General features: G+C 27.3%; 1 protein-coding gene across 1 annotated transcript; it reads left to right on the forward strand.

Moving 5' to 3' along the window:
* Window positions 1-13,482: 13,482 nt before the first annotated feature.
* LOC7493979 (uncharacterized) lies at window positions 13,483-14,256 on the forward strand. Its single transcript, XM_002306905.4, has one exon. The coding sequence runs from the start codon at window positions 13,639-13,641 to the stop codon at window positions 13,945-13,947; it is 309 nt and encodes a 102-aa protein (XP_002306941.1). The 5' UTR covers window positions 13,483-13,638; the 3' UTR covers window positions 13,948-14,256.
* Window positions 14,257-15,119: the final 863 nt, after the last annotated feature.

Below are 15,119 nucleotides of genomic sequence, written 5' to 3' on the forward strand. Positions count from 1 at the left end.
AAGCATCATTAGAAGCCAGCAGTGATCATTACGTGAATAATATGTTATTGACTCTTAGGCTGACTTTATTTACTGAAAAGTTATTTTTGTATGAAAATTTATTTTTTAAAAAAATAAATTCATGAAAAGTGAATAATTTTTTTATATTTGGTAATATCATGAAAAATATTTTCTAGTATTTTGTTATGTCATAAAAAATAAGTTGGAAGATAACTTATTAATATTTTTTTTCAAGTTTATTAAAATAATAAGAAACAAATCTTGCAAATTAAAAAGTTGAATGAAAAAAAAATTTGTTTCACAAATTATTTTAAATAAAATAAATAGCAATCAAAATAATGAATATCAAATATAACAGATAAAAAAATTAAAAGATGATGAAATTAAAATAATAATAATAACAATTTCATAAATTATTTCAAATAAAGCAAGTAACAATCAAAATAACGAGGATCAAGTTTGATAGATAAAAAATTTCAATTAAAAAAATAATAAAACACGAGAAAATAACAATCATCAAAATAAGGACCAGAGTTAAAATAAAAATCAAATAAATCAAATTTTAAATGATGAAATTAAAACAAAATTAAAACAAAATATATAGCAATTAAAAGTTTGAAGATCAAATTTGTTATTATCATCAAATAATATGATATTTCTAAATTTTTTATAATTTTTATAAAGTATTTTCTGCCTAAAATAAAAAATATATATATTTTTTAAAAAAAAAACTAATTTTTTTTACTATGAAATATTTTTTATTAACCAGTTTTTCTAGTAAAATATAAATATAAAAAAAATTAAAAATTAATTTTTAAAAAGTTAAATTTCCGCCTAACAAACCAAGCCATAAGCAACCTTAACACCATGAATTCGAATTCTCTTTCCCTTCTGAACTTGAGTGGGACGGCGTAATCATTGCTATTTTCTTATACCCTTTGATTTTAGATTTTAAATTTTAAATTTTAAATTATGGTTGTGTTTGTTTTTTGATAATTAATTTTAAAAAAATTATTTTTTAAAATTTTATGTGTTTGTTTGTCATTAGAAAAGTTGATCAACGAAAAATATTTTTTGATCAACGGAAAAATTTTCCAGTTAAAGGGAAATTTGGCTTGGTTTTCAGGAAAGTGTTTTCCTTTTATTTTGAGCGGAAAACACTTTCCTGAAGTTATGAAAAATTTAAAAATATCATATTATTTGCTGATTATGTCAAATTTGGTCCTCAAACTTTTGATTGCTATATATATTTTGTTTTGAATATTTTTTTTTCAATTCTATCCCTTATAATTTAGTTTTTATATTAATTTTGGTCCTTATTTTTATAATTATTATTTGCTTTTCCCTTATCATTTTTTAATTGAAATTTTTTATCTATCAAATTTGGTCCTCATTCTTTTGACTGTAACTTATTTTATTTGAAATAATTTATGAAATGTTAATTATTATTATTTTAATTTCTTCATCTTTCAATTTTTTTTATTTTTTAGATTTTATCTCTATTGTTTTGATTATTATTTATTTTATTTTATATAATTTATGAATTTTTTTTTTCAATTTCATTTTCATTCAACCTTTTAATTTGTAAGATTTGTTCCTCGTTAATTTAATAAACTTGAAAAAAATAAAACACTAATAAGTTATTTTTCAGCTCATTTTCCATGACATAACCAAACACTGGAAAATGTTTTCCTACTTATTTTCCATTACACTACCAAGCATCGGAAAATAATTCACTTTCATGAAATTCACTTTCCCGGAATTCACTCTCCAAAAAGAAATTACTTTCCAACAAACAAATGGGGTCGATGTCATTGTCTTACGCTACAATGCGAGGCAATAAAAAAAAATTATTATTATTAATATTATTTTATAAAAAACATTGTATCAAAATTAATTTAATATAATTTAAATGTCTCAACGAGTTAAAAAATAATTTAAACAATCAATACAAATAAAACTTGATTTAAAATAAATACTCAAGATAAGATTTTTTTTATAAACATTAAGATGATAATATATGTCATGGATTCGAGTTAACATACTAGTTCATACACCGAGTTTTGAGACCGTGATAACTCCATAAAAAACAAATCAAACAAATCATGAAACTTGTTTTTTAAATAAATCTAATGTTGAATAATGAAATTTCAAAACAAATCAATTAAAAAAAATAACCAAAAAAATAACCTAAGTCAATCCGGGTTAATCTGTTAAATCTGTTACCCAAATCATAAGAAAGAATAATAGCCTCATAGAAAGTAAATTGAAACAAGTCATGAAATCTAATTATCAACTAACTCAATGTTAAATGATGAAATAAAAAAAATATAATAAAAAAAAATCAAAAATAAAACTTGAATAAATTGAGTTAACTCGTCAAATCAATAATTAAAATCATGAACCCAATATAAACTCACTAAAAGTTATTCGGAAAAAACCACGAAAGAATAAATTTATTGTTAAACCATACTGTTTTTTTTTTTAAAAAAAAAACAAATCCAGTAATCAGTGTTCCGTGACTAAGGTGACAGTAAATTCCCCTCTTCTTTTACCGGCCAAGTCTGATCGCATTTATTTATTATAGCATTACGTGAATCGACATTAACATTTTAATAATACAAAATACTAAAATCGAAATATTATTCTTTCTCTCTTCTTCGTATAAACATCTATCTCTTAAAATCCACTGATTATTATTGTTATTGTTAATTTACAACTGCATGGATTATATTATTAATTTTACCCTCCCAAATGAAACCATGACCAATCAAGTCCGGAGAGCTAACAACGCCGGACAATGCAAAAGTTGGGTATCATACGACGAGCTTTCGACAAAAATCTCTATGACCCGAGAGTTCAACACTGCGCAGCCCAGGCTACTCACAGTCTTGAGTTATTAGGCCCAGGCCTTTTTTTCAAATAAAAACGAATAAATAAATAAATACCTCGACGTCAATTGAAAATGGAAAACAAGTTTAAAAGTCCCGAAAAATGAAAGCAAGGGATTTGATTTCTTGCAGGACAGAAAAATTCTTAATCTTGTCGTTTGTTTTAAAAAATTCAATAGCTAGAGCTAAGTGAAAAAAAAAAAAATAGCAGTTATAGTATATTTGGTTAGATATAATAGATCATGTAATAATTCATTGCATGTTTTTTTTTTATTATATAATTTTGAAAATTATAATGCAATGAATAACTCATTACACTAATACTATTCTATATTAAAAAAAAGTTATGTAAACAGTCATTGCGTGATTAGTTGTAATACCTAATTGCAAAAAGTTTTAACAAAGTGATTAAATTATAATTTTTTTAAAAAAAATACAAGGATAAAAAAATACAAACAAAGACCAATTTGTAAGTGGAAATAAAACAAAGGGACTGAAATAAATAATAAATATTTTGCAAAAGAGAAATACCGAGATGAAACTTTATAAAAACTTTCTTCATACCACTAAGGATGTTTGATTAAATACAGTAATACAATGTAATAATTAATTCTATTCCCTTTTTTTTTCTTTGTATCACACGTACCGTTAGTAATGTTTTGCCTTTTTCTCGTATATATTAAAATAAGGCTGGGACCTGAGAGGTCGTGTCTTCCTTTTTATTTCGTAGTTATAAATTTTAATTTAGAAGTGTACTTTATTTAAAATTTAAATCACAGGTCATGTCAGATAAATCAAGCTAAATTATTTATTTTTTTAAATCTAAAACTTCATAACTATGAGGGGAAAAAATTCTTCGTAAACCCTTCAAATTAAATCCTATAGAGTCACGAGTTAGTCTAGAATCAACAAATCATCAAGTTTAAGATCAAGTGAAATCTTATAACTAGACTTGGACATTGTTTGGCTATACAACTATTTGAATATTTGTTTTTAAAAAATTAATTTTTATATATATTGTTGTTAAAAATAAATTTTAAAAAAATAAAAAATATTTTTTTTAATATATTTTTTTAAAAATATTTTAAATTATAATTGCTACCACAATAACAAACATTAACTTTAATCATCTCACCTAACCACTTAAATTTTCATCAACTCGTGAAATTTCTCGAGTTTTTTTTTTTGTTATTTTGAGTGGGTCTATTTGTTTTTGTATTTAAAAAATAATTTTTTTATTTAAAATATTTTTTTTATATTTTTAAGTTGTTTTGATATTATCAAAATAATTTTTAAAAATATATATTTTAATACATATAAAAAAAACATGTGGTACCACTTCCCAAACTCTTACGTAAAATACCGTGGAATTCAATTCCAAGAACCAAGTCTTGGTCCAGCACTTCGACTTCCAAATTTCCAAAGTCTTCGACGTGGAGTGTATGCCGGGGCCAGTACCTGTCATCTCATTCTTGTCTCTTAAATGCATGATTGTTATATTTGATTTCGGCACATGCCTGGAAAAGGGTGTGGCTAATCCCTTAATCTGGCAGATGAATGATATATTATATTAAAAAGAATTTAGTTTGTTGGATCTAAACACGTTTAACTTTTAACCTTAATTTTTAATTATTCTAAAATACAAATAATAATTTAAAATTTTTAATAGACAAATATAATTCAAATACATAAGATACAAATTAAATTTAAAACCTCGAATATCTAGATAGCTATAATCACGATCTATAAATAGAAAAACACAAGTTTCTTCATTTTCCAGTGGTAGAATTCGGTTTAATAAATACATCAAATTATTAAATATTTAAAGGAGATTTTTTTATGCTTATAGTTGATCAGAACAAGTTTGGTCATATCCCCGTATCATTCATAATTCATAATTCAATTAATTCAATTGGATAAAAATCTCACATATCTACTCTACTCGGATTGGGATATGGATCTCAAGTTTTTTAATCGAACTATAAGAACGGTTGGATTTTTACAATTATGCGTGAGTACATGACGGAAAGAATTTTGAGGGTGTTTGAGAGTATGATATATATTATTTTTAATGTATTTTTTATTTAAAAATATATTAAAATAATATTTTATTATTATTTAAAATTTATTTTTGATAATAGTATATTAAAAAAAATCAATCTTAATACTAAACAGACACTTAAAAATATTTTAGCATAAAAAATTATTTGAAAATCAACCGTTACCCTTCTAACCAACAAACTCTAAATTCCAGACCCAACCATGAAACACGCAAATGACTTTTTTCTACGCAAAATGTTCCAATCATTCATCCTGTTGCGGGATGGGACGGGCCTTGCGGTGTTGGAGGTACAAATGGCAATAAAGTCATGCATCCATATTTTCATGCATCGGAATACCAGCGGCGACACACGGGAGGCGGCATACCTCTCCACGGGACCAAAAAATCAAGCACTGTTTCATCACTTTGCAAGTCAGTGAAACGAAACCTCTTCAATTGAAATCAACCCTGTCTCCTATTAGACGCATTTACGCCTAAAACATCCAGTTAAAATCTTATATCCAGTTACACAATAACACGTGGCATTCATCTAATCAAACTAGAAGAATGCTTGTACTTAGCACAGAACACTGATCTCCCAAATTAGAGTAGTGATTTAAAAAAAAACAATTCTTAATTTTATTCTTGAATTTTTATTTTACACAGTTTAGTTATTTTAAGTTCAAATTAGCAATTAATTACATAGTTTTTTTATGAGAGAATATTGAATTGCAAGACATATATCTTAATTTATATTTATCTCTTAATTATTTTTTTCTAGTTTTGTTTTATTTATCATCGATTTTTTTCTATCCAATCATCTCGATCTCGTGATATAGGACGCACGATATATGTCATGTAATTTGGACATATCTCATGTCCAAATCATGGATTTCAAGTGATGGCGCAACTTTGTCTGGAACAATATTATTTTTTAATTTATTTTTATTGTTATTATCGTCTTATTTTTTATTTTATTATCAAATTAATCAAAATTTAATTCGATTATCAAATTTATCTCACTTCTTTAAATCCACGAGACATGGTCGTTTCCAAAATTATTATTTTTCAAGTTAAAAAAAATAATCGTGATCCGATCTAGTCATTTAACCAGAGGTAAACATGGAATGTGTTATGGCAGGTGTGGTTCCAACTATTCTTGTACGTGGAACGTCTTTTTAGCCAAACAAGGAGAACTGGAAGTGGTGTGTTTTTATATGTTTTTTTTTTTAAAGTAATAAATTGGATTCCTAAAATAAAATAAGCAGGAGACCTCGAGTGGTTTTTAAGACAGTTTAATAACCTCAACTCAATGATTCGGACGAGATACAAGTATGCGAATATCATATTTGTATGCCTCCAGATTTTTTGAATCATGGTCCATAACCAATACGAGGCGCGGGTCTTGTGCTGAGTAGATCAACTCAGGTCAGTTTTATCGATTTGAAATTATATAAACTATATAGTTTTAATATTTTCCTTGCGAGTAAAATAATATTATTTTGTATCTTAAAAAAATAATCAAATCATGACACGTACACATTTTGATTGACTGGTAAACTAAGTTGACTGAATTAACTGAATGTAATTGGATTAACTCCTAATATAATTTAATATATAACCCGACACTAATCGAGTACATAATCAACGAGTTGTGAAATTGACCCACTCATTCAAGCTTGTTTGTGTGGTTGCGGTTATTTTTTAAATAATTTTTCGTGCCAAAATATATGCCAACAATATTTTTTTATTTTTTAAAAATTATTTTTAATATCAGCACATCAAAGTGATTTGAAAATACTAAAAACATATTAATTTGAAGTAAATAAAAAAATATAAAAAATTTAATTTTTTTCAAAAGCACTTTTAAAATGCAAAAACAAACAGACTTAAGCAGTGCTTGACTTTGATGTTGAATTTATTTTTCATCATAATATATTTAAAATATATATATTTATTTTTAATATTATTTTAATATTTTAATATATTAATATCAAAAATAAATTTTAAAAAATAAAAAATATTATTTTAATACATTTATGGATAAAAAACACTTTGAAAAAATAACATCTATTACACTCTCAAACATCCTCTTAAATATTGATAAAATTATGTTTTGTTTAAACCATAATTTTAAAATTATTTGATTAATCAGTCCACAATATATATTTGCATGGATCTTACTGATAACTCTACTTTGAAACTTTAGTTGCAGAAAAACTATAATTTATAAATTCTCTTAAACCTATTTTTATAAACGGCAACAAGAAAAACTACCACGTGGCTAAACACCCACTAAAAAACCTTCTCACCCTACTAAACAGCCAAAATCTTTATAGCCTTCTTGACAGCTATACGAGACATAACTATATTTGTTTAATTAATATTTATTTGCTGGAAAATAATTTTTTTTTAAGTGAATTTTAGAAAAATAAATTATTTTTTAATATTTGATAGTGTAATGAAAAATAAATTGGAAAACACTTTCTAGTGTTTGGTTATATCATAGAAAATGAGTTTGTTTTCTGAAAAGTGATTTCCGGAAAACCACTTTCCAAACTTTCATGTCTTTATTTGTCATTAGAAAAATTGGTCAATGGAAAACACTTTCTAGTTAAAGAAAAATTTAGCTTGGTTTCCAAGAAAGTGTTTTCCTGAAAAATTTGAGCGGAAAACACTTTCTGGAAGTTGTAAAAAATTTAGAAAAGTCATATTATTTGCCGATTATATCAAATTTGGTCTTCAAACTTTTGATTGCTCTATATATTTTGTTTTGAATATTTATTTTTCAATTTCATCACTTAAAATTTAATTTTTATATTAACTTTGGTCCTTATTTTTATAATTGTTATTTGTTTTTCCCTTACCATTTTTTTATTGAAATTTTTTATCTATCAAATTTGATCCTCATTCTTTTGATTGTTACTTATTTTATTTGAAATAATTTATGAAATGTTAATTATTATTATTTTAATTTCTTCATTTTTTTATATTTAATCTCTATTATTTTGATTATTATTTATTTTATTTGAAATAATTTATGAAATTATATTTTTTTTCAATTTCATTCTCATTCAACTTTTTAATTTGTAAGATTTGTTCCTCATTATTTTAATAAACTTGAGAAAAATAAAACATTAATAAGTTATTTTTCAGCTTATTTTTCATGATATAACCAAATACTGTAAATTTTTTTTCAATTTATTTTTCATTACACTACCAAACATCAGAAAATAATTCACTTTTCTAAAATTTATTTTTCAAAAAAAAAAATACTTAAAAAAAAATTATTTTTCAGTGAACAAACGGGTGCAAGTTAATCTTTAGTCTATGTAATTAATTGAACATTCACCCAACGGCAAGGGATTGGATTTTGCCATTAAAAAGGTGTTTGGTAGCGAGGTTGCGTCTGCGTTTTTAACAAAACGCAGATGCAACCTGTTTGGTAAAGTAAAAAGCAATTTCCTATTCATGGGACCCATTGCATTTCAGCGTCCAAAACGCAGGACAAAAAAAAGCAGATGAGTCCTGCTTCCTGCGCCCTTCATGCTAATTAATTAGCACGAACAGTGTTCATTGAACAGTGTAGCATGGCTACACTGTTCCGGCCGGACCGGTTCCGGTTCAAAGCTTAAAAATGCATTGAACCAGGTCCGACCCAGTAAAATAAAAAATAAAAATTATTTTTTATTTTTTAATTGTGTTTTATTAAAAAAAAACTAGTGTTTAACATTATTTAATGACACTGTATAAATTAGACAGAGATCGCTTGATGACGTAACATTTATAGAATTTGATCACAATTCCAATTTTATTCCTGATTATATTTTACCTGATGTTGTTGCGTGCTTAAAAAACAAAAAACACTGTAGTCCTTGTCGTATGTATTTCTTACGTGATGGAATTGTAGATAGTTTAATGGAATAATAAAAAATATTTTATATAAAATATTATTTATTTCATGATGTAATAACAATAGTTAAATCTACAATATTTAAATTAAAAACCATCAATATTAATATATATTTTTTAAAATTATTTTATAACCTCAATTTCAAAAACATTATTAACCAAACACATTAAACTACTTTTTTTTCAACCTCAATTTCAACCACAGTTTTAACCAAACATATATTTTTTCAAACCAACCTCAATTAAAAATATTTTTTATAAAACAATTTTTTTAAAACCACAACCACAACAGCAACAATACCAAAAACACTCTAAATATTGATCCCGTGGAGGCATTGGCCAAAACTTCTTTCCATATACGCCAAAACCACGCATCCCGTCAATGAAGATGTCCGTTTGGTAATGCGGCAGGAATTGAGGTGCAGTCAAACCGCAATATATATCTGTTTGGTTATGTTTAAAACGTAGGTTGAAATTGGTGGGACCCATCATTATAGTGGGCGAACCTGTGGTTAGCAAAAAGCTGGCAATACCTGCTTCTAACCAGCAGCAACCTCAACTTTTGTTATCCACCAACACTGTCAACAAATTTTTAAACTCCTAAAAAAAAAAAACCGTTGGATAATTAATTACTCCTCTCCCAGCAAATCAATTCAAACGGCCTCATCCACTATAAAAAAAATATAGTATTGCAAATTGTAATTTTGTGATTAATATATATAAAGAAGAATGCCCGAAATTAGATTCATTTTATCATTTTTTTTAACCACAATCCTATTCCGTTCAACCAAGTTTTTATAAATGTTACAAAACATTTTTTTTGTCAAATTTTTCTTCATTAACAATAGTGAAAAATAACTTTAAACCAGTTTATATATATGTATCAAAACTAAATTTTTTGTTATTAAATTTTGTATGTGATGACATTGCAAAAAATATTTGATATCAATATTATTTATTTCATGATGTAATAACAATAGTTAAATCTACAATATTTAAATTAAAAATCATTAATATATATATATATATATATTAATTATTTTATAACCTCAATTTGAAAAGCATTTTTTTAACTAAACACATTAAACTATTTTTTGTTCAACCTTAATTTCAACCATAGTTTTAACCAAATATATATTTTTCCAAACCAACCTCAACTAAAAATATTTTTTATAAAACAACTTTTTTTAAATCATAACCACAACTGTGGGAAGAAATAATTCTCTTAAATTCGTCGAAAGAATTGCTTGGACATCAAGCTATGCAATGATGATACTTCTCCTGTGGTCCGGCTAGTGTTTTTTTTTTTTTATATATATATATATATGCATTTGCCTACAATTCAAAATACCTATTGTTTGGTATATTTGTTTTTTGAAAGGACACAATTAAATAAAAGCTTTGAGAGAATAGATATATTAAAAAAGTATCTGGAAAATACTATTTTTAAATACAATCATGTTTTTAACTATCAATTTTGTAAATAATTATTATTTTAATAGTAGTTGTATTCAAACTGTTTTATTTTTTAAAAAGGTTTTATAATTCATATTATATATCCAAAAAATTTATGAAATATTGTGTTAAGATGATAAAGGGAAATGTTTGGTAACAAATATTTTTTTTCTACTTTTTCTAGTACTCACTAGATACTTTTGAAATAAATCGTTAACTACAAAAAATCACATTCTAAAAAAAATAAAACATAAAAAATAACATATCCGAGTTGTTGAATAGTAAAATCATAAAAACCATTAATAAAGGATAAAATCCATCCATCCATAAAATAAATAAAATAAAAGCATCACAAAAAAATGATAATAAAAATATTTTGTTGGGTGATGGAAAGGGCTAGATGGCCCAATAAAATATAGTCAGGGTTTATCTATATTTAATTCTGACTCGTATCAAATTAGAAAAAGTCCGACCCAATACCAATGGATTGCCTAGGAAATTGAAATCATTGTGATGAAAAATAATATTCAATGTACAAGCTAATTATTTGATTAATGATGTAGGTTAATATCTTTTTTAAAAAATTATTGTAAGAACTTAGAAAAAATCATTTAAAATAATATTTATTTATTAACATTGTTTCTTGCTGAAATATTATATTTGTATTTCCTGTTTTAGATCAACAGAGCAAAAATATTAAGTTTAATACAATAATTAGTTTCATCATTGTCTTGGTTTATTAGATTTCTTTTCCTTTGAAATTAAGGGGGGGTATGAAAGGTATAAAAGTGTGGTAATAATTATTTTTTATTTAAAAATATATTAAAATAGTATTTTTAATATTAGTATATCAAAATAATTAAAAAAATAAAATTTTATAAAAAAACCGGTGCAATCCACGAAACTCAACCAAGGTATTAGACGCTCTTTCTTGGGTCCACCTCGATCTATATTCAAGAGGAGAGTCTATTGGTGGAGTCAGTCATGTTATTATTTTTCTTGTACGGGTAGGCAACGAAATTTAAAAGCTGGTAATTTGGGAGGTTGCTGGGTCACTATACATTCACTGATTTCTTTCCTTCTTTTTTCTCTGAGTGATAACTTTGGATTACCTTGGCCAATGATCAGCATTAAGCCCACCATACATAACTTTTAGTGGATTGGAGATTAAATATACATTGGAATTAAAAGATTGAAACATCCATTGCCATGTCATAAATTAATTCATAAATATATTTTTTACTTTGTCATCCGTAACCTGAATTCAAAAAATTAATAAAATCTTGAATATATATAGTAAATCAATCCACGCAACACCTAATCATATAATTAGATGATCCGGTTTAAGGGTTAGATTGTGAACTAGAAAGTTTAACTAGGAAGTAGACATATTAACATGAATTTATTTATTTCTCAATGAAACGATGCTATATAGAATAATTTTTTCAAGAAAACTGAAATGATATTGATTTACATGATTTTTTAAAAATAAATTAACTAGGTTTGATCAGATTATCTAAGTTAAGAATTAATCCACCGAGTCACTCGAGTCAAACCATACCAATTTTTCGAGACAGTTGAAAAAAATAGCCTGGCTAAGGCTTTAAGTGAGTAAGTCAACCAACTAATTTAGGTTTGATAAACATGCTTAGTTGAACTAACAACCAATTAATTTTTTTTACTCTATCAAAATTTTGACTGAATAATTGTCTAAACCATAGTTTTGAAACCCGGACCGGCCCGGCGGGTCGACCCGGATGAGACCTGGCCTCCTTTTTTTTTTAATGTGTAAAAGTCACACTACGTCGTTTTGGTTAAAAGACCAAAACAATGAGATGCACTGATGCGCTGATGCAGAATTGCTGCAATTGCCTGGGTCACCATTGCTGATGCAGATACCACAGTTAAGAATCATAATTTAGCTAATTCACTTATTTTTAGTCTATTAATGGAATCTTTGAAAGCTCCTCTCTCTCTTGAATTCTTCGTCTCTATGCTCCTTATCCAGTTATCATACACAACTTGGTACTAGCCCCTGTATTATATATTTATATGTAGTAGTAAATATTTTATATTTTTATCCTACTTAATTAATTTGAAACATTCAACTGAAGATGCTAGCTAGAAATCCTCAGATTTGAAAGAAGACATGTATGTGAAATCTTTCAGAGTAGATAGCCTCCAGCAAGGGCAACATGCATGGTAGATGAATTAGGGGGACAATACTGTTTTACTTATAAATATATAGTTGATCATCAATGAATGATTGTGGTTAATATATAAGTGTTTTGAGTCTTCCTTTTTATTTCCCTCTTATGGTTTGATGAAATTCACTTGGAATTTTAAACCCTTAATTTTGACATATGTTACAGGTCTTGTAATTAATAAACATCACGAGACATAATGATGAGAATTCACATTTCTTTCCTCATCGATCGTTGTTGATCGAAAATCTTTTCATTCTTTAAATGATATGTCTCTTCATTTCTTGTTGTTAGTGTTGCATTGTAAGTTTGTAACTAATTAAATGTTTTATATAGGTATTTGTTTTTTTTTGGGTTGACCCGGGTCAATCCGGGTCAACCCATCTGACCCGTGACCCGATCACTGGACCGGGTCAATGACCGGGTCGGGTTTCAAAACTATGGTCTAAACAAATTATATTTTTTTATATATTGTATAAATTGTTCTTCAATCAAGTTTTTTATTGAATAATTGTTTAAACAAGTTATTTTTTATAAGATATCAAGTCATTGAAAGTACGGTTGTATCATAATTTTCTAAATTTTTATATTTTTAAAAAATATTAAATTTGTATTTTTTATTATTTTAATGTGTTAAAAAAAATATGAAATTCTTTATTTTAATTTATTTTTAAAAATACTTTAAAAACCATCGAAAATAAACACGACCATAACAAATTATTCACATGACCGATGCATTAAAAAAATTCCCTGTACTCTCTTCTTAAATAACAATCTAACTCCTTGGAACTGGCCATCGCTCGTATTCACTCGGTCCACTACCAATTAGACAGAACGTCTCTGTCATGGCTATCCCCACATCCACCACGACGTCGTTATCAAAAGAATAATAAAAAAATATTTAATTTATTAAAAATACTAAAATATCTTGCGACGCGTTAAAGGTTTCTCTATCTCGAAGCAAAGAAATGTACGTGGTACGATCTCTTTGGCTAATTTTTGAGGACGCACGTCAAGAAACTGATACCTTCCACTTTACCTTCCAACAGCCACAAGATAAGCTCAGCTCCTCGCCTCTACCCCCCTGCCCTCCTTTATAGACTCACAAGAAAAGCAATTGTATTGTACTTCTGTCATGGCGCTATCCGATGCGGTGATAGGGAATTTAACGACGATCTACGTGGCGGTGATAGCTGGAATTAAGGTTTATGGGCTGGTCTGTGGAAGGAGCTTCAGTGGTGGATTTGTGCTGATTCTGTCTACTATCGTAGTGGGTTTGATATTGACTGGGACGCTGGCTTGGGATATTTCTCGTAAGGCCACGTATGCGATTTCACGGGATCATGTCAATGTTCATGAGATGTGCAAAGGTGGTATTTGCTGGCACGGCGTGGCTGTCCGGTCCCCGGCTTCTCAGGTCCGGTTTAGACTTCCTCAGCATTAGCAATTAATATCAAGCAATACGGGTTTTCTGTAAAAAAAAAGACAGATTTTGAGAGACAGCGCCATAACAAAAGTACGAAAAGAAGAATGAGAATAAAGAAAAGGGATTAAAAATGCCAGGTAGAGTCTCTTTCTTGGTTTTTGGTGGTTCTTGCCGTGGTGTATGAGCCTTTTTTCCATGAAAGAGTGACTCACGAGGTGTTTGTTTGTTTGCCAGAGAGGGAGGAGATACAATAATGTGCATAGATAAGTTAAAAGAGTGACGAGTATTTTATTTTTGAGTATAAATAAAAATGTCTCATAAGTCATACATCTTGTTTTCTTGTAAGTTGTAACTGTTTCAAGCTTTGCCACGTCAACTTATTTTTGAGCCGTTGCATTTGCTGAAAAGCCTGGCTTGGAGCCTGGAGGTCATACTTGATACCGGCAGCAGCAAAAACAAGGGAACTGTTCAGCTGAAAAAAAAAGTTCGGAGTGAATTTCCAGGGCCAGTGGCTTGGTTGGGTTTCTTTGCATCTCAATTTCGGCGAAGTTTTGCTTTCTCTCCGAGACTCGAATGGCTATTGTAGCTGGTGTGTGTCACATGGTGTTTTTTTTTAAAAAGTATAGTGATTTTTTAAAGTTTTTTTTCACATTTTCCAATAAAAAATAAAAAAAACTAAAAATATTAATTTAATAATTTTTAATTTAAAAACACTTTAAAAAATAAAATTAACCACCAAACCTAACACCACCTTAATAGACTATTATCATTATACATTTATTGTGGTTTTAAATTTTTTTCACATTGAATTATATCTTAGTTTTAATGGCATTTATTAACATCTCTATTCTGCTTTCAATACCATGCAACGTCTTTCATTAGCCCTATTAATTGGTAGCCGAAAAAACGTTTTCCATTAACTTCTGGCTTATCCACTTCTTTTCATTACGGGTACTATATATGTCGACTTGTATTAATCCGGTTATATCTAAAATAATGTTTTTTAAGGTTTTAAAAAAATCAAATCAAATCTCATTCATATTCTAACCGGGTTGAGCGTGTCATGGATTAAATTATCAGGCTGATTAGATTAACTCCAACCTAGTTTGATATAAAACCTAACTCGCAATAGTTTTCAGGTCGACAAGTCGATAGATTGACTTGCTAGGTTAAATCATATTTAATAACAC

Source organism: Populus trichocarpa, chromosome 5, assembly GCF_000002775.5.
Source record: "Populus trichocarpa isolate Nisqually-1 chromosome 5, P.trichocarpa_v4.1, whole genome shotgun sequence".
Lineage (NCBI taxonomy): Eukaryota > Viridiplantae > Streptophyta > Magnoliopsida > Malpighiales > Salicaceae > Populus > Populus trichocarpa.

Coding starts and splice junctions, on each gene's coding strand:
- LOC7493979 (XM_002306905.4), top strand. CDS start 13,639: ATGGCGCTATCCGATGCGGTGATAGGGAATTTAACGACGATCTACGTG.